Source organism: Alexandromys fortis, unplaced genomic scaffold (assembly GCF_014885135.2).
Source record: "Alexandromys fortis isolate MF-2015 unplaced genomic scaffold, M_Fortis_MF-2015_v1.1 scaffold_27, whole genome shotgun sequence".
NCBI lineage: Eukaryota > Metazoa > Chordata > Mammalia > Rodentia > Cricetidae > Alexandromys > Alexandromys fortis.
Window position 1 is genome coordinate 4,305,872 of NW_026067952.1, and position 20,289 is coordinate 4,326,160.

Here is a 20,289-nt window from a genome sequence, read left to right on the forward strand (position 1 = left end):
AAGGAAAAAGCACACATCCCATGCTCTCTGGAACTGGCATCTCAGTTGGGGGAAGACAGAAAATAAACACATGAATAAATAAATTATAGCTTGGGAGACAAATATGGCAGGACCAACCTATAATGCCAGTACTCAGGAGGCAGAGGCAGGGGGATCTGGATTTCAAAGTCATTCTTCTGTTGTAAAAGGCTGCTTGTTGGTTTCCCGGCTGCCCACACTCCTGAAATAATCACACAGAAACTATATTTTTTAAATCACTGCTTGGCCAATTACTTAAGCATATTGCTAGCCAGCTCTTACATCTAGAATTAACCCATCTTCGTTATTTTATATTTTACTATGAGGTTTGTGGCCTACCGGCAAGGTTTCAGCATGTCTGTCTCTGGTAGTGGCTCCATGGCTTCTCTCCTGACTCCACCTTCTTTCTCCCAGCATTCAGTTTTGTTTTTCCTGCCTAGCTAAGTTCTGTCCTATCAGGCCAAGTCAGTTTCTTTATTAACCAATGGTATTCACAGCATACAGAGGGGAATCTCACATCACCTCCCTTTTCTGGTTAAACAAAAAAAAAAAGGGGGGGGGAGGTTTTAACTTTAACAAAGTAAACTTACATATAACAAAACAGGTATCAAGCAAGAATTATAGTCACAATACTTATATCTATTTTATCTTTAACTAAGAAAAAGTATAATTAAACTATCTAGTCTTCAACTCTGTCAAAGACTCCAGAAGGATATAATATTACCTAAGTAAACAGAAAGTGCATTGTAAGGAATTTCCAAAACTCTAGAACTGACAGAGACATTGCCCTGCTTGGACAGTCACCCAAAGTTCTTTGTACCATCGGAGCATCCAATCTTCAGCCCACAGGCCCATAGTATCCGGCAGACTTTTTCATGAAGCAGGAAATTTCAAAGATAGTTATGCCTATATTGGCAGTTTGTCAGTCACAATTTTCTAAGTCCTGCAGAATGTCTGGCAGACTCTTTCATGAAGCAGGAACCCTGAAGGGCCATCTCACCTTTAGACAAGTTCAGCAGTTATTTCTCTGTAGGTCCTGCATGTCTAGTTCATACAGCATGTATTCTTTATTGTAAATATGACTTGCTGTAGAATAATCCATTTGTACACTATGAAGATTTGTTACTCAGATTGATTTAATAAAAAGCTGATTGGCCAGTAGCCAGCAGGAAGTATAGGTGGGACAGCCAAACTAAGGATGCTGGGATGAAGAAGGACAGAGTCAGAGGAGTCGCCAGTAGATGCAGAGAGAAGCAAGATGGGCATGCCATACCGAGAAAAGGTACTAAGCCACATGGCAAAGCATAGATAAGAATAAGAAATATGGCCGGGCGGTGGTGGTGCACGCCTTTAATCCCAGCACTCGGGAAGCAGAGGCAGGTGGATCTCTGGGAGTTCGAGGCCGGCCTAGTCTAGAAGAGCTAGTTCCAGGACAGCAACCAAAAGCTACGGAGAAACCCTGTCTCGAAAAAAAAAAAAAAAAAAAAAAAAAAAAAAAAAGAATAAGAAATATGGGTTAATTTAAATGTAAGAGTTAGCTAATAACAAACCTGAACTATCAGCCAAGTGTTTACAGTTAATATCAAGACTCTGAGTGGTTATTTGGGAGTGGGCAGTCAGGACATGAAAACTCTGCTTGCAATTTTATTGATTTTGCCGGACATTTGTTTCCATTGTCCACCTATGATTTCAATTCAACTACATATTGGCCAATGAAGTCAAGTCCCAGTGAAGACAGTCGATGATGAAATGAAGCCCTGCTTTGGAGCATTTGCCAACTTCTTTAGTGTAACACTTGGGGCTGCTTTCAAGCTTTCTGTGTGATATCACGGAGCTGGGAAGAGAGCACAGAGGCATAGCAGGCACGCACAACAGATGCAAGTAGTTCAAGAACACAGATAAGCTGGGTGTGATGACCTATATCCATAATCCCCGCACCCAAGAAGGAGGCAGAGACAGGAAGGTGGCCACAGGTTCAAAACCAGCCCTTTCTACATAGTGAGTTCCAGGCCAGCCAGGGCCACATAATGAGATCCTGACTCTAAATAGACAAACAAGAATAGAAATAATAATAAAACATAGGAAAATAATTAGAAAGTGATGGGTTTGAGTTTTTATCTTGATTTTAAGTGTTAGATTCTATAACATGGTAGCTAAGGAAGGACTCGTGGCTGGGAATCCCTGTTGACACCCAGCTTCACAGGCTAAGAGCTTAGCTATGGCACAAAACCAAGTGAGTGAGTCACCAACACCTCATGTGAACTCCACTAACTCCCAGTCCCCAGGATTTTCAGTCAACAAAATAGTCGCTTTATTATTACATTTGTTTATTTGTGTGTGTGTGAACATTATAGGAGTTAGTTCTTGCCTTCCACAGTGTGGGCCCCAAGGACTAAACCCAGGTTGTTTGGCTTGGCAGCAAGTGCTGTTACATGCTCTCTTAGTTAGGGTTTCAATTGCTGTGAAGAGACACCATGAGCACGGTAGCTCTTATAAAGGAAAACATTTAATTGGTTGGTTTACAGTTCAGAGGTGTCCATTGTCACCATTGTGGGACATGACAGTATGCAGGCAGACATGGTGTTGGAGAGGTAGCTGAGAGCTCTACATCTTGTGCAGGCAACAGGAAGTGGTCTGAAACACTGGGCGTGGCTTGAGCATATATGAAACCTCAAATCCTGCCATCCCCACCACTCCATCAAAGCTATACCTACTCCAGCAAGATCATACCTACTCTAACAAAGCCACACCTCCTAATAGTGCCACTCTCTTTGAGCTTATGGAGTCAATTACATTCAAACTACCACACATGCTGAGCCACCTCTCCAGAATCACTATGGTGGTTTGAATGAACATGGCCTCCAAAAGGTGCATATATTTGAATGCTTGGCCCCCAGCTGATATAATTATTTGGTCAAGATTAGAAAGTGTGGCTTCGGTGGAGGAGGTATGATGTTTCAAAAGCCCACCCATTTCCAGTTACCTCTCTCTTGCTAGCTCTCTCCCTCCTTCTCCCCCAGAGGTTGTGTCTCAAGATGTGGGCTCTCAGGTACTACTCCAGTACCATGCCTGTTGCCATGTTCCTAGCCGTGATGGTCATGGACCCACCCACTGAAACTGTAAAGCCCCTGCGATATTTGTGTAGTAATGACCCCCATACGCTCATACATTTGAATGCTTAGTCACAAAAGAATGTAACCTGTGATAGAATTGGAAGGATTAGGAGGTGTGGCCTTGTGGAAGGAAGTGTGTCACTAAGAGTAGGTTTTGAGGTTTCGAAAGCCCACGCCAGGCCCAGTGACTCTCTCTCTTTTTGCCTGTGGATCAGGATGTAGCTCTCCACTACTTCTCCAGCTTAGTGCCTACCATGCCTGCTGCCAAGCCGGGCACCGTGATGACAGTGGACTAAACTTCTGAACCCGAAAGCAAGCCCACAATGAAATGTTTTCTTTTATGAGTTGCCTTGATCATGCTGTCTCTTCGCAGCAATAGAAAAATGACTACCATAGCCCCAGATAAACTCTTTCATCTATAAGCTGCCTTGGTCATGGTATTCTACCACAGCAATAGAAAAGTAACAAAGACATCCACATTTTAAATAAAAATACATTTATCAATTTAAATTTTAAGTTTAGTTCATTTGAGAGGCTGAGGCAAGAGGATTTTCGAAACGACAGAGTAAAACCCTGCCTCAAAAAAAACAAAGTAAGGCTGGGCATGGTGGCACATGCATTTAATCCCAGCACTCGGGAGTCAAAGTCTGACGGTCTCTGAGTTGGAAGCCACCCTGGTCGGCAGTGAGTTCCAGGACAGCCAAGGCTACACAGAGAATCCTTGTCTCTACAAAACAAAACAAAAGTAAATAAAATTTAGTAATTATTTTGTGGAATTACTTTCCGGTAAAATTTATCAAAATAAAATCCCCAAACCCTGTATCTGAACCGCCATAAGGAACTCCTAAGTCCACAAACTAGCTCTTAAGAAGAGTGACCCTCTTATTGTTGTTTGCAGATCAGAAAAGCAAGTATCCCACGGAGGTGTCTCTGCGAGGAACCAAATGATGCCTGACCCCTGATCTAATTCCTACTGAGCTACAATTATTCTTCCTCAGCCTCCAGGAAAACCTGCACAAACAGGAGCAGAAAGTTGCGCAAGGCAAACGAAACCTGCAGTGTTGGCAGCATGTCGCCTGGAGGCGCTCAGGTTAGAGAAGGAAGAGCGGCCAAGGTAGTTTCAGACCTGCGCTCCGCAAAGTCCACTCACGGCCACTAGAGGGAGTAAGCGCTCCCCTGGGGGGGCGGAGCTTGCGGGAAGCACGCATGCGCCCGGAGGCTGTCGGTGGCACCAGCCCGGGAGAAGGGCAAGACGGTGGCCGAGAGAGTTCCGGGAGGCGGACGGTGGCCGAGAAGGTCCGGCATGGAGCACCTGGAGCGCTGCGCGTGGTTTCTCCGCGGGACGCTGGTGAGGGCGGCGGTGCGGCGCTACCTGCCCTGGGCGCTGGTGGCCGCCATGCTGGCGGGCTCGACCCTCAAGGAGCTGTCCCCGCTGCCCGAGTGCTACCTCAGCAACAAGCGCAACGTCCTCAACGTGTGAGTGCACCAGGTTCCGGGCGCTGCCTGGGTGGGCGAGCCATCGGGAGGGATACCTGCCTTGACAGCCGCGTCCGCGCGCTGGCGGCGACGCGGGGACCCTGGGAAAGCGAGTGACACTCGCGCCTTACGTTTAAGGATTCCGATAGGAGGACCGAGTTGACGGGCGGGCCGGTGACAGGCTGGGTTGGAGATGGCAGTGTGTCTGAGGTGCTCTGAAGCTGCTGCTCACCGTCCCCTCCCTCCCAGTTAGGCTCTGGCCCCTGTCCTGTTTGGGGAGATGTCACCTCCCTTCTAACGGCTTGTCAGGCACCCCTCTCCTAACCCCTGTAACAGAAATCCCCACCGTTGTCTTAAAGACCACCTCTAGACCCACCCGCCACCCTACAAAGTTTTTCCCTCCCGGCCGTGTATTGGTAGAAGAGTGAAGCCTCCCGCGCCGGTGACCTTTCTCCTGGATCTCCTTGGACTTTTCGCAGTCGTTTAAAGTGCATGGCAGTTGCCCAGGAAAGCAACCCCGGCGGACTTCTTTGGGACATCTCTCTAACTCCTCCCACTTCTTTCCTAGTCTTTTAAAAACACCCTTATCGAACGTTTCTTGCACAAAACCCCGTTGCAGCAAGTACAGGGAGTCTGGAAGCTGAAATTGCGCCTTCTCTGTGAACTTAAGACCAGAGTTTCCAGCAAGCTGAGAGTCTGCCTAACTCTTGTTATCTGCTTAAAACTGTTTTCTTTTTTTGGCAGCTGGGTCGGGTTTCTGGCAGCCCTTAGCTTTGGCAAGGCTTTCCTTATCAATGCTGGTGACGGTTTTAGTGTCCTTCTCCTTGGTGGTATCTGAGAAACCACTGGAACCTAGGGACGAGGCATTCTGTCCTTGGCCCCCCTTCATCCTTACCCACTGAGTGGCCGGGCTAAGAATAGAGAGTGATGGTGATCGCTGCCTGAGATCGCTTCATAGGTTTTCTGCAGCTCACTCCCAGGTCGGCCACCTTTCATGAGCACCCGGCAGGCAGACCTGGCAGCTCTTGTCTTATCTGGCCTGATGAACCAGGAGCCCAGCAGGCTGGCACGCTAGTCTGTTGCTTAGGGGTAGCCATGGAGTCTAATGTTTTGTTTCAAGACGTGGTGCTGATTGATGGGAGGGAACTGACAGACTCACTGAATCTGAACCTGGGAGAGGTTTTGAGAACTGCTTGGCGCTCTCCGCTTCACCAGCTGAGGCCTGAAGATACACAAATAGAGTCAGAGTCAGGATTGGAACCCTGGTCCTGTGGCTTGAAGGAAAACACACACACTCTCTCTCTCTAAGACTTGCTAGCCTTACTTATTACCACTAGTGTGGTAGAAAAGGGCTTTGGGGCTGGGCAAAGGGTAGCTTAGTCTGTGTTTGCTGACATGTGGCGCTGGCAAAGTATTCGGTTTTATGAGCCCCCAGAATCTGTAAAATGGGACAAATGAGGGCCAGGGGTACACCTTGGTGGAGAGAGTGCTGCCCTAGCATGTACCCCAGGTTTGATCCCCAGCACCATGTAAAACTGGGTATGGTTGCATATACCTGCAATGGTGCTACTAGGGTGGTGGAAGCAGGAGGATCCATCCATGTTCAAGACCATCCTCAGCTATATAGGCAGTGTGATGCCAGCCTGGGCTATACTTAAAGACAAATGACCCCTTTCTCCTCAGCTGATTGTGAATTTTTCTGTGGAAGTGAATTGTGTAAACATATCTGACTTTTGATAGAAGCTCAGGTCTTGCTTTCCTGAGCAAGTAGCACAACTGGAAAATTGCAGGCCCTGGATTTGAACCCCAGTCCACTACTTACGAACTCCTCTCTGTTATGACACATCTGTGTGGCTCAGTTATGGATGAACTAATTTCACTACTTAGGAAATAAAGCTTGGGTGAGCATGTTGTAGGAATTCAAACACAGTAGCTATTTGGGTGGACAACTTTGATTGGTTTCATGTAACTTCCTTTGGGAGCTTAGATACCCAAAGCATGATGACACCATTTCCTGTCTGCCATGTCTCCTCTTCACCTGCTCTTTCCTCTTCTGTCAGGTATTTTGTTAAAGTGGCCTGGGCCTGGACAGTCTGTCTCCTCCTGCCTTTCATTGCCCTCACCAACTACCACCTGACGGGCAAGGCCGGCCTGGTCCTGCGGCGGTTGAGCACGCTGCTCGTGGGCACGGCCATCTGGTATGTCTGCACAGCCCTCTTCTCTAACATTGAACACTACACAGGCAGCTGCTACCAGTCCCCAGCCCTGGAGGGCATCAGACAGGAGCATCGGAGCAAGCAGCAGTGCCACCGGGAAGGGGGCTTCTGGCATGGCTTTGACATCTCAGGCCACTCCTTCCTACTGACCTTCTGTGCACTCATGATCGTGGAGGAGATGGCCGTTTTGGACGAGGTGAAGACGGATCGCAGCCACCGCCTCCACACTGCCATCACCACCCTGGTTGTCGCCCTAGGCTTTCTGACCTTCATCTGGGTATGGATGTTTTTGTGCACAGCTGTTTATTTCCACGACCTGATCCAGAAGGTGTTTGGCACCTTTTTTGGTTTGCTGGGCTGGTACGGGACATATGGGTACTGGTACCTGAAGTCCTTCTCTCCCGGGCTTCCTCCCCAGAGCTCTAGTTTGACTTTGAAGCGAGAAACTTACAAGAAGTAAAAGAGAAACAAGTGAGGACAGGAGGACAATAGCTGATAGATTTTCCACCTACTTTGTCCGGTGACTGGCTGAACTATTGGTCCCACTTCAGAGACCATGCTTACTAGGCACTTTTGTGGTAGGGTGGAGTCTGGGAAACGTTCGGGCCTCAGACTCTGCTGGTGATGCCATCCGTGCTGGCCGCACCACCATTCCTGCCCGATACTTCTCTTCTCTGGCAAGACATGACCTTGATCTGTTCCCTGAGGGAGAGCTAAGGCTCAGCAGAGGGACGGCAGACAGACAGCCTCATGATGTGGGTCAAGGGGAACCAGAGCTGCAGGACTCCCTCTGCTGTGGTCTCCCTGGCTCTGATCCTTTTAACAGTGTTTCCCCACGGCCGATCCTAAGATGAGCATTTATCTCTGGCAGGTTCTTTATTAAACACCCCGATGCCTAAAGCACACTCTCCGGCTATCGTAATCCACCTCCTCTTTGGAGTACTGACATTTGTACCTGGCTTTGACCAGTACCCAGCGGGGGCCACAGCCCTGCAGTGCCTGGATGATATTTATGTATGAACAGTGGTAAGATCTTTCTGTCTGCGCTATTGTTAGGTGTTGGTTTTTAGAGCAGAAACCGAGAACCGCATTTCCCCCTCTTCCCCCCTGCATGAGGGCTTATGGTTTAATCATCACCGTGGCATTTGTTCTTTGATGACAAAGCTTCAGTACTGCACTTTGGTGTGTGAAAATTGTTTTGAGGGTTTTTTTTATTGTTGTTTTGTTTTTTAGAACACTAATTTAACTTTTTATAAACAAAACTCTCGGCATATTGTATTAAATCCCACCTCATAGGGTTGTTCCCTCTGTTAAGAATAAAACTGGAACCAGGGGGCATGGTGCTGCACTAGGGAGGCAGAGGCAGGCGGATCTCTGTGAGTTTAAGGCCAGCCGGGTTGGTCTATATAGTGAGTTCTAGACCAGCCAGGGCTGTAGAGTTCGAGATCCTGTCTCAAAAATAAAATAAAATAAAATAAAAAACAAACAACAAGAGTCAAACTGGAAAGCAGGCATTTCATTATTTAATGGATTTTGAGCCGAGAGAGTAATTCTGTGAAGTCCTTGTTGGTACTGAGCCTTCCTGCCCACCTACTGTTGGTCGAGATGGAATAAGGTCATAGGGTCATAGGGTCATAGGACAAGTACCACAGGCAAGGAAGTTTTACCTTTGGAGAAGATTATGATAATTCAGAAGTGAAATAAAAGGTCTCCCTCTGATGCAAGAAACGAGCCACCCATATTACATACCGCCACCATGCAAAGTTATCCATGTTACATAGCGGCATGACTTTGGCCCCGCCTCCTTTTCCTTGTCCCATCAACAGAACCACCCGAAAAGGAGAACATTCAATAGGAGTGACATTTTCTCTGCAGCACTTCCTGGTTTTCAGCCATGTCATTATATGGCCTTCTCTGAAACTGCTAGGGTTAGAAGTCTCATCATGCATGTCCCACACGGCAAGCTTCCAGTCTCCGATAAGAGGATCCCTGTCCTCTCCCAGGTGATCTCTTAAGACCGTCACACTGAGTCCTGGCCTTTTGGATGATCACCCTTGTAGCTGCTTTGACGCCTCATACCCAGCAGAGCTGGGTAACGGCACTGCCTGATAAGCTTTGGCCTGCCTGTCCTGACTCGAGCTCAGGCTGTTAGGTGCTTAGTTAAGTTAAGAGTAATTTCTTTCTTACTTTTAATTTAATTTTTTAAAATTTAATTTTGTTTTGTTTTGTTTTGTTTGTTTTTTTGAGTCAGGGTCTCATTATGCAGCCCCAACTTTCCTGAAACTCACTACGTGGACCAGGCTGTTCTTCGACTCACAGAGATCTGCCTGCCTCTGCCTCCTTAGTGCTGAGATTAAAAATACACTGATATTAAAGCCACCATACCTGGCTACTAAGTAATTTTTTTTAATATAAGGATATATTTGTAATATGTATTTCATAACCTGTTGAGCTACAGATCAATTTGACCAATGATGATTTATGATGTAAGATGGTGTTACCGAAGGGGAAGGAAGGCAGGCAGTGAGGTGTCAGCGAGGGGCTGTGGTGAGTTGGTAAGGACTGAAAACGTGTTTCACCTTCTGGGAGTTTCCACCCATCCCCCAGGTGAGAATGGGCCTGGGGAAGATGGTAGAGCTGGTCCGGGCAAAGTCCCTCAGGCGTCATGTGACCACAGAAGGGAACAGCCATAGTGCACCCAGAAGTTCATTGTCACGTCAAGGCCCCAGACAGTTTTCTCACAGCGTCTGACCAGGTTTAACCTTAACCTGACTATATGTGGGAACTCTTAGGTGCACCGCGTTCTCTACATATTAATGGATTATATTACATGTACATATTCGTGGTACTCCTCTCTCTCCTCTTTCAATGCCAGGGCTGGGAACCCAGGGTTTCGTGCATGCTGGGCAAGCCCTCTACCCCTGAGCTACACCCCGAGTTCCTTGGAACCCTTGCCTTCCCTCCTGTGCAAGGAAGCTGGCATGGGTGAGTGTTTGGACTGGGGCAGCCGTGAGATGTAGGTTTGAGTCTCGGCATCACTCCCAACCCACCTGACCAACTTGCGAGCCCTGTTACCCTTGCCCGTAAAGTGGAGGCGATTCTTTCAGCACAAAAGGAGGTGACCTGTAAGATGCTGAGGATGAGGGCTAATCAGGCTGTTACCTCCAAGCCTTTTTCTTGACAGTGTTGAGAATGGTCTGGCTCCTCTAGAGAAAGCAGAGAAGCTAACATCTTTTAGGGAACACTCAGAGCTTGGGTGTCCTATTGAAAATCTCGTATCATCTTTCAAAGTGTCTGTTGTCCCAAAGTGTTGAACATGAGACTTTGGGGCATCTGACCAGAGTCATGCCATGCTGTGTTTGCTTCCCCGGGTGGAGGTTTGCTCACTTGCTTCCATTTGCATCTGTCATTGTCTGGGTACCAGATTGTGTTTAGGAATGGCTCATGCCACTGTTATGTACACACAGAGCCCATGTGTAAACAAGCAAATTAAAGTACACCAGAGATGATGGAATCCCACACTATTGAGTTTGGTGTGTTCCTTTCTGTATTTGTTTTTAATTGACTTTTTTGACTTTAACATTTTATTTATTTATTTATATTTTTTATTTTTTGGTTTTCGAGACAACTTGGCTGTCCTGGAACTTGCTCTGTAGATCAGGCTGGCCTCAAACTCTCAGAGATTCACCTGCCTCTGCCTCCCAAGTGCTGGGATTAAAGATGTACACCACCACCGCCTTAATTTAACTTTTAAATTAAATTTGTATGTGTTGTATGCATGTATGTGTGCACTCGCTATGGCAAACGTGAAGATCAGAGGACAACTTGCATGAGTTAATTCTTTCCTACCATGTATGACTTGCAGATCAAACTCAGGTAGTCAGGCTGGGCAGCAGGTGCCTTTCCCCAGGAGTCACCTTGTTGATTCTATTTTTTAGGACTTTATTTATTATTATTGTGTGTATGATGCATGCGTTTGTGCACATGAGCCATAATCTACACGTGGAGGTCAGGGGACAACTTTGTGGCGTTGGTTCTCTCCTCCCACGTGGACTTTGGGTGTCAGACCTAGTCCTTTAGATGTGGCAGCAGGGGGGCTGGAGAGATGGCTCAGTGGTTAAGAGCACTGCCTGCTCTTCCAGAGGTCCTGAGTTCAATTCCCAGCAACCACGTGGTGGCTCACAACCATCTGTAATGGGGTCTGGTGCCCTCTTCTGGCCTGCAGACATACACGCAGACAGAATATTGTATACATAATAAATAAATAAATAAATAAATAAATGTTTTTAAAAAAAAGAGAGAAGGAATAGATGTGGCAGCAGGTGCTTTTACCCATGAGCCACTTCACTGGCTCAGACTCAGGCCACCTTCTGATCCTTTCTTGAATTATGCTCACAGGAGTCATTTCACGGCTGGAGTGTCTTTATCTAAGAGACACTTAGGTCAAAAGACCTAAGACATTTGTCCTAAGTACTGATATCCTTCCGCCTGCCTTACTCTCTTCTCTGTCATTGGGTCCTGAGGTCTGGGTCAGCCAGGCCTGAGAGCTGGCCCCTTGGCAGAAGTAGAGAGATAGGCCTCCCCGACAGAGTGCTATAGAGCAGTGACAGCGTACTGGGGCAAGGTCACTTTGCAACCCTGGGACCCTCCACATACAAAATAGCATTTTGTGCCTTTCTGCCCACTCGCTGGCAGCCTGGCCTACTTGGCACCTCTGCGTGGTGTGTGCTGAAAGCCTTCGGATCCGAGATTAGAATCTTCTCACGCTGTTTGGTCCTGCAGCAGCCAACTCAGGAGTTTTGAGTCAGAGCCATCCCCCTCCTAGCTAAAGTGGTGTGCTGGGGTTACTAAGCCAAGTGTGGTACAGGGCTGCATTTCAGGACAGAGAGCCCCTGCCACCATCAAGTGTCCTGAGTGTAGGTGCAAGGTCAGGACCTGGGAATGTTGAACAGAGAACCTGCTGCCCTGGGGATTCAGAAGCACGTTCATAGAAGGTGTCATTCCTTTTGGTCTGAAAGGATAAGGAATTCAAACTCTCCTGCAGGAAAGGAAAACCAAGACAGGAACGGCCCAAGCAAGGTCATGTAGATAATTCCATGACTTCTGCCCATCCAGAGAACCTAACTTTCTTCATCTTCAGAAGTCCTGGAGACTGAAGACAGACTTGGGCAGCTGGTGGAACCTGTAGGTGTGCCTTGCTCTGGGCTCTGTTAGAGTGCCTGACTTGGGCAGGTTCCACCACTGCTTTTTCTGCTGTGATCTTGAACTAGTAACAGCATCTCTGGGCCTCGTTCCCTCATCCAGTGAGCAATAGGTAGACTGGAGTCCCTCGGCAACCCTGGGATCCGCCCCACTCTCCATTTCTGTTTTGCTTGGTAAAAAGTCCCTCCCGAACTCATTAGGACTTATTTTAGGAAACCATGTGAGAAGAAACGCCCACTTGGCTTGAGTGGCAGCTGGCTTGCCAGTGAGTGACAGGCAGCAAACTTTGGGCTGCAGCTGCTCACTGCCCACTGCCTTTGTCTCTGTTTGGACCTCCAGATGAATTCTGACAGGAGCACCTGGGCCCCAATGGGCTCTCTTCCCAGCTTCGGCACCTCTGGGGAGTGACCGGGGAGTTTTACTGTTGAGCAGCACCTCCTGTACAAACGATGACTGGGTAGTAGTCACGCTTAGTGCTCGCAGGCCTAACCGTCTCCAGGTAGGGGCTGTGCCGTGAAATGCTTGCAGGGAGACTCCCTGACAGCTGCCTACAAAAATGTCAAGGAAGGACCCAGATGCCAGTTAGTCACATAGTGATTGTAGTTCCTTACTAATAACTGAACACAGCCGTGGTGAGGAATGCATGACGCAGGTTGTGTCAGCTGTGAAGGCAGAAGATCTGGGCTGTGTGCCCTCGGTCAGGTCTGCCTCTGAGCCTGTTTCTAGGGTTCACTCAAGAGGCACAGACTAGAAGGAGAAGAGCCCCGGTGTACTGAGATCCCCCAGTCTCAGGGGACACAGCATTAAGACAGGGGCCTGGACTGCACTTCTGTTGAGTGTTACCGACTGGGCAGACAAGGGAATGAGTGACCCCAATAGTGCATGGACCATCCGGAGCAGAGTGTTCCTCAGTGTGACACAAATAACCAAGGAGAGGCCGGGCGGTGGTGGCGCACGCCTTTAATCCCAGCACTCGGGAGGCAGAGGCAGGCGGATCTCTGGGAGTTCGAGGCCAGCCTGGTCTACAAGAGCTAGTTCCGGGACAGGCACCAAAGCTACAGAGAAACCCTGTCTCGAAAAAAAATAAAAATAACCAAGGAGAACAATGTATGGGTGGGGGAGATGTGTTTTTGCTTTTTGAGACAGGCTTTGTATGCATGGCTGTCCTGGGACTTATGCAGATCTGTCTGCCTCCGTCTCTCGAGTGCTAGGGTTAAAGATGTGTGCCACCAAATCTTATCATCATGGCTCATGGTTTGAGAGGTTTCAGTTCATGGCTGGGCTGACTCTATTTCTTTAGGCTAGAGGGGAGGCAGAGCATCCTAGGCGGGAGCATGAAGGAGAGGGAACAGCTTACCTCTGGCAGCCATGGTAACCCAACAGCGGACAATGCTCGGACACGTGTTTGTAATCCCAGCACTTGATAAGTGGGGTCAGAAAGAGGAGTTCAAGGTCGTCCTTAGATACATAGCAAGTTTGAGGTCAACCTGAGCCACACAAAACCCTGTTTCAAAACAAAAACAGCAAAGGCACAGCTGGAGAGTCCTCTAGGCCTCACCTTCCACAGTTCCACCACCTCCTGATGACCTGTTTAGATTTGGAGCCCGTCCACGGATTAAACCATTGATAGGTCAAAGGGCTCACAGTCTACCTGTCTCTGTGCTTTCCTAATCTCACAGGCATCTCCTGATCACTCAGGGTGATAGTCAGGGCTGACCATCCCACTGCCCTGATGTCACCACTTAGTCAGATACACCCTGCCTAGAGCATCTACACACAATGGAGTGAGGAATTTAGCCCAGAGTACCTGAGTTCACATCTTAGCTCCACCCGGCATGCTGGCTCTGTGATGGTGAGCAAGTTCCTCGACCTCTCTGTGCCCTAGTTTTCATAGGGCTTTGGTGATGAATTAACACTGGAGAAGTCACAGCACTTGTGGGTCACTATATGAATGGCTTCTGGATGCATGTTGGGTCCTAAGGTGTGCTGTTGTTGACACCTCTCCTTTGGGATGGTCTCAGTTCTGACGGACTTCCAGGTAGGTTAGCTGTGCAGTGTAGGTAGGTTAGCTGTGCAGTGTAGGTAGATTAGCTGTGCAGTGTAGATGCGGAGAGTCATGTCCCCAGGGTCTAGCTCTAGTCTGCTTTTTGGGTAACTGAAAGCAGGGGAGCTGATTTCTGGGACAGCTAACAGAAAAGGACATTGATCTGTGGTGTCCATGTTGCCGACGGGGTGAAGTAGGGCCATGCTGTTGACAGTGCTGAGGGCTGCTAGATGCTGGCTCCAGCTCGTCTGGGGCTCGGGGTACAGCTCCTCTCCAAGTGCTGCCCCTTGCTGCCCTCTGTCAGGTGTGGTCGCCCAGCGTACATACTCATGAGTGTCTGAGTGCCCAGGAGGGAAGAGGACAGGCCATCAGGGAACTGCCTGGATTAGACCTCTATGTCCAGGGGAAATTTTCCTGTCCTGCCCCGAGAGGTTGCAGTAGCTCAAATCTCCCTTCATGCCTTTTGTGCTTCCCTGACTTTTGCCTTAACTCTCAGGGCATACCTCAACTGCTGGGCACTCCGTGCATTGTCAGGTGCCTCTGCAAACCCCTCAGATGCCCCTGTGCCCCCTCAGGAACCCCTGTGCCCCCCTCAGGTACCCCTGTGCTTGATCTGTTCGGGTTCCAGACTGGAAGGACAGCACCTGCCTGGGTGCATGCTCACTTCAAAATGGTCACTACGGTACCTACACCTGAGCCCAACCACACAGCGCACGCGAAGACCTTGCTCATGTCACACTGGTCCACCAACATGCCTGTCATTGGTGGGGCGTGGGTAAAGCCCACCTTCCGTGGGAGGGAGCTGCAGTTTCGTAGCAAAGGCTGCTTGTGCACTTCAAATTCAGTCTACTGCTTGCAATGCGGGTACTTGGGCTTTGAACCTCAGCTTCTCCATCCATGAGACAAAATTGTATGATTTTGTATAAAAGTGCTTGTGTGAAATTCTAGCATACAGATAATTCTCAGCGGATAGAGTGATAGAGTTCTCACTTGGATAGCAGCTTTGCCTGTCAGCACCCCAGATTTTCTTCATAATATTCCCAAAGACAGAAGGAGATAAGAGAGAGGACTCTTGGCCCCAACTCTCTCATAATGGGATCAGGATCCAATGAGCACTAATGTCCCAGGGCCTTGGCTTCTCATCTCTTCCTCAGACTGCAGTCAAAGCCTTCCAGCCTAGGCGTTGGCTCTCCCGTTCTCAACGGTTCTTCCCATCAGAGGCAGCTCCCTGTCTCCCCAAACCCGTTCCTGCAACCAGTGACCCAACCAGAGACAGTTTCCCAGCCTCCTTTGCAGCTGCATGAAGCCTTGTAATCAAATCCTTCCATGTTAAGGACTCACGTGTGCTCCTGTATCTGTCCTTCCATATCCTAGCACACAAAAACCTGGGCTTGTTGTTGTTCCCATCTAGGGCAGTGGTTCTTCTCAACCTGTAGGTCTCTATCCTTTCGGGGCCGAATGACCCTTTCACAGGGGTCACCTAAGACCATTTGAAAATACAGGTATTTATATTACGATCCATAACAGTAGGAAAATTACAGTTGTGAAGCTGCAATGAGAATAATTTTATAGTTGGGGGGGGTCACCACAACACGGGGAACTGTATGGAAGGGTCGCAGGGTTGGGAAGGACGGTTGGGAACCACTGGTCTAGCGGATCCTGATCAGGCTTGTTTTCTCTGCCGGTTAAGGGATCAAAGGGCAGGAAAAATCTCAAGTGGGGGTGGGTAGCAGTGGGGAAATCTTGAGCACAGTGAACAGAATCAGCAGTTGAAGAAAGGTGATTATCGGGGGTGCAGAAACACCCATGCCCCTCCCCCACCCACAGAGAGAAAACAAAAGACCTTCTTCAAAGCAGAGGGGGTATGAAGCCAAATATCCAGTTTCTTCTTCAGAGCTGTAGTTTTTTAAGTCTCTGAAGGCTCTTCATCACCTAATTTGGGGTAAAGACAGGATGCGCCGATTGGCCCACAAATGTCGTGTAACACATCCTGATCTGGCCTTGAACCTGTTGAGCCGGTCCAGCAGCAGGGGCCTTTGTTTTAAGACACCAGGCTTTTGTTTGAGGTTAGGAGGGTAAGGAAGAAGCCACCTTGGAAGTTCGCCACCTTTTTTTACCTAACCATGGCCCTCTGGCTATCGATCTGACTGCCAGGGAGTCCAACTCTAGTTTGTCATAGTGATTGGGTGTGAGGAGGTTGTGGGGTGACACTCAGGGCCATGCCACGCTAGGCCTCCAGCCCCTGTGATTGAGTTTGACCATACAGGTGAAGGCCAGCAGCACGGACAGAGCAAGGGGGCGGCAGAGGGGCTTCACAATAGATTCCGCTCCTCTTGCTAGTGGAGGTCTTTTTCTCACCTGAGTCCCTGGCATCGTGAAAACACCTGAGAATTCACCTTCCTAACGCAGTATTCTCCATGTCCCTTACCCCACTTCTCCTAGCACCCGCATGGTGGCTCACAACAGTCTGTGACACCAGTTCCCAAGGATGCGATGCCCTCTTCTGGTCCTGCAGGCACCAGGCGTGCATGGTGCACAGACATCCATACATATAAAACACCATACACAAAAGAAAGGAAAAAAAAAGCCAGGTGGTGGTGGCACACACCTTTAATCCCAGCGCTCGGGAGGCAGAGGCAGTCAGATCTCTGTGAGTTTGAGGCCAGCCTGGTCTACAAGAGCTAATTCCAGGACAGGCTCCAAAGCTACAGAGAAACTCTGCCTTGAAAAATCAAAAAAAAAAAAAAAAAAAAAAAAAAGTCCCCCAACAGACTTGCGACAGCCCACAGCCTTGCCACTGCCTGACGTTCCTTCACTGAGACTCTTCCCCCATGATTCTAGGTTGTGCTAAGTTGATAATTAAAATTAACACCACACTCCTCCTACTCCTCCAGTGAGTCAGCACTTCTATGCAAAGCCTTCAAGGGCCTATCATGGGCCACAGCTGCTTCCCCTACCGCCCCAGAGTCCTGTGTGTGGTACTCCTCTGCAGTTTCCATGCTGGAGGCTCCCCTGGGCTGAGGACTAGGTCTTATTTATAGAGCGCGGCCTAGAGCGTGCTCTGGTCATGTTTGTGGCGGTTCTTCTCCCCACGCTCCTTCCAGAGACCCTGAGCCCACAGCCACGCTGCTCTTCTGCCCTGCTCCTCTTCCGGCAGATAGAGGAGACTCACACAGGGTATTCTCCACGGGCTCCCCAAATGGTCATCTTTGCCTTCTCTCTGGAAGTGAAATGGTTGGACTAGTCTTTCTAGAGCCCTTCCCCCCCCCTCCTGCTAAGAAAAGGAAAGAGCTGTGCCTAGGTCGGCATCCAGAAGACAGCACACAGCCACTCACGTGCACTGCCAGTGCTTACCGAGTGGCCTTTGCACTGGCAGATTTGAATGGGTCCCAAGGCAGAGTCAGGCTGCAGTTTAAGATGCTCTGCCAGCTGAGCTTCACCTCACGACTCTGCAGAGCCAATGGTGTTTAAGTTGTCTGAGAGGTAGGCATGCACTATGTATAAGGTAAGAGGGCCAGACAAAGAAATCCACCCTGGTCCTGAAACCAGAGCCAATGAAGAAACCACACCCTGGCTCTGAGACCCAGAGGGCCAGACAAAGAAATCCACCCTGGTCCTGAAACCAGAGCCAATGAAAAAACCACACCCTGGCTCTGAGACCCAGAGGGCCAGACAAAGAAATCCACCCTGGTCCTGAAACCAGAGCCAATGAAGAAAACACACCCTGGCTCTGAGACCCAGAGGGCCAGACAAAGAAATCCACCCTGGTCCTGAAACCAGAGCCAATGAAAAAAAACACACCCTGGCTCTGAGACCCAGGTGAAAGGAAGAAATGCTTTAACCTTGAACCCAGAACCAAAGAAACATGCCCTGACTCTGAAACCAGTGCCAAAGAAACACACTTTGGTCATAGGATCAGAGACAGTGAAAGAAATATACTCTGGATCTGAAATTAGAGCCAAAAGGCTAAAAAGGGCCAGTGAAAGAAACATAGTTTGGCCCTGAAACCAGAGCCAAATCTGCCCCCCATCAACTAAGCAGAAAATCAACCAATCCCTGTGCAGGGAAACAAACCAATCCCCAAGCAGAAAACTAACCAATCCCTGAACATGGGATTTAGCCCATCTGAGCTCAAGGAACTGAAATCTGACCAATTCCCACCCTGAAAATCTCCCTGGAAAAATTCTGCCCCTAGGAAGCCCTGTAAAAGCTCTTGCCTGTGCAGTTTGCTGCCCTTTTCCCACGCTGCCAGAGGCAGCCACTCTCCTGGATTCTTCCCTCCCAATAAATCTCTTGAATGAGGTTTGGAATGGACTGGAGAAGAGAAGTAACAACTTTTCACCAGAGTGGAGCAGCGGGGCCGAGCACGGCTGTGACACTTTTGCTGGGGAAACCTTCCCCTAGCAGAGCCGAGTTGTTAAACTCCTGGGAACCGGAGGAGCCTAACTGTAACAGCTTCCCTGGGGAAGCTCTTTCCTGCTGGAGCAGAGCTGTTACGCTGGGGGAGCCTTTCCCTAGAACAGGGCTGGAAGCTGCTATGCTTACTGTGACCTGTGGTAGTCCTTGGCTCCTGACTACCAGGATCCCTTTCATTCCGAACTGCAATGCTTACGCTATGACACCCACAGAAGTCCTGAGGAGGAAAATGCCCGTGTCCCACCATCACCTGGCACAAGGTAGTGTCCTCCTCTGCAGATGAGAATGATCCTTTTGAGAAGCAGCTTCGGGTAGGCCACTGCACACCTGTCCACGAGACACCAAGTAACTGTGCAACCCAAGCTCTTGTTCATGAGCCGGTGTCAGCTGCTCTCAGTCTATCCTTCCAGGCCTGCTCACCCAGCAACACTGCATCCGGAGACAGTGAGATAGCATCAGGAATGCCACCTTGCCTCTGCTTCGTCCTACCTCTGAGTTCTCACAGTGGATTCTTTCCTTGTGACCAGTTGACAGAGGAAGAAGGAACTCTGGCCTGATACCAGGTGGAAGTGGATAGCTGTAGCTCCGAAGGAATTCCCTGGCAGGCACTGCAGGAGGCAGATGCTTCTAGAAGAGGGAATTCTAAGTAGTACCTCCTGAAGATGGTCCATTTTACCAAGATGGAGACAGAGGTCCAGAAATATGACCTCATGCCCATGCACAGGATTGGTGGTTTGCCTGGATGCTCGGGAAAATGGTAAGAGCAAGACTGGGAGATTGGAAGCAAGTATACTCATGGGGGACGACATGTGGATGGCGCTTTAACAATGAGCACAGGATAGGGGGATAATCTGGTTCAGCAGAGGAGAACCCTGCCTGTGACTCTTGGACATGATGCTCTGTTTTGGAGATGTCAGGCATTTTCTTTCCCTAGACTGACCTACAGGTGGCAAATGGATTTAACATGGCCTTTCTCTCATCAAAACTGATTTAAAGTTTCTGCTAGGACCCCATTCACCACAGAAACTCGCCATCCAGATGGCATACCAATTAAATCGAGTGTCTCCATCATGGAGGGAACAGCGCTTTCCCTCCAATAAGAACAGGTACTTATTCTTCAGGTGCATTTGTCTTCCCTGACCCTTGCAGGCATGGGCTCATGAATGCCCTCTTTCCAGGCTGGCTTTTCACTAAAGATCTGAGGATACAGCAGAAGAAATGTGGCTGTGGTTAGACCCACACCATCATGTGCTCTCTCAGTCGGAAGCTGGAGTTACAGGACACTGAAGTGGACTGCTGAAGGCTGTGTTACAGGGTAGCTGGTGGACCCCACATCTGGAGTTCTGAGCTACAGGATGCAGCCCCTGCAGTGGGAGAGCGGGAAACCCCGAGTCCAGCAGTGCTGAGGCAGGGGTGGGAGTCTTTACTCCCGTGATGGCTTGTATCCAGGTCACAAAACTGTTGCTTCCTGTGATCGGTCCTCTTCATTATCTGTTTGACTGGATTTAGAATCACCTAGGAGATACACCTCTGGGCCTGTCTGTGATGGCGTTTCTAGAAGGAAGAACTGAGGAGAGAAGACCCACCCTGAGTGCGTGTGAGTGGAGCCATTCGTGGCTGAGGACCTGGACTGACTTAAAAAGAGAAGAAAGGAAGCCAGCGGAGCACCAGCATCTTCTCTCTCTCTCTCTCTCTCTCTCTCTCTCTCTCTCTCTCTCTCTCTCTCTGTCTCTCTCTGTCTGTCTGTCTGTCTCTCATTCTCTCTCTGTCTGTCTCTCTCTCTCTCTCTCTCTCTCTGTCTCTC

The 20,289-nt window shown here is 49.0% G+C and overlaps 1 protein-coding gene across 1 annotated transcript; it reads left to right on the top strand.

Annotated features, from left to right (window-relative positions):
- Window positions 1-4,347: 4,347 nt before the first annotated feature.
- Window positions 4,348-10,344, top strand: Fitm2 (fat storage inducing transmembrane protein 2). The gene is made up of 2 exons (XM_050150957.1): window positions 4,348-4,607; window positions 6,668-10,344. The coding sequence occupies exons 1-2, from the start codon at window positions 4,435-4,437 to the stop codon at window positions 7,281-7,283; spliced, it is 789 nt and encodes a 262-aa protein (XP_050006914.1). The 5' UTR covers window positions 4,348-4,434; the 3' UTR covers window positions 7,284-10,344.
- The last annotated feature ends 9,945 nt before the right edge of the window (window positions 10,345-20,289 follow it).

Coding starts and splice junctions, on each gene's coding strand:
- Fitm2 (XM_050150957.1), top strand. CDS start 4,435: ATGGAGCACCTGGAGCGCTGCGCGTGGTTTCTCCGCGGGACGCTGGTG. Junction 4,608..6,667: donor AAGCGCAACGTCCTCAACGT/GTGAGTGCACCA, acceptor CTCTTCTGTCAG/GTATTTTGTTAAAGTGGCCT.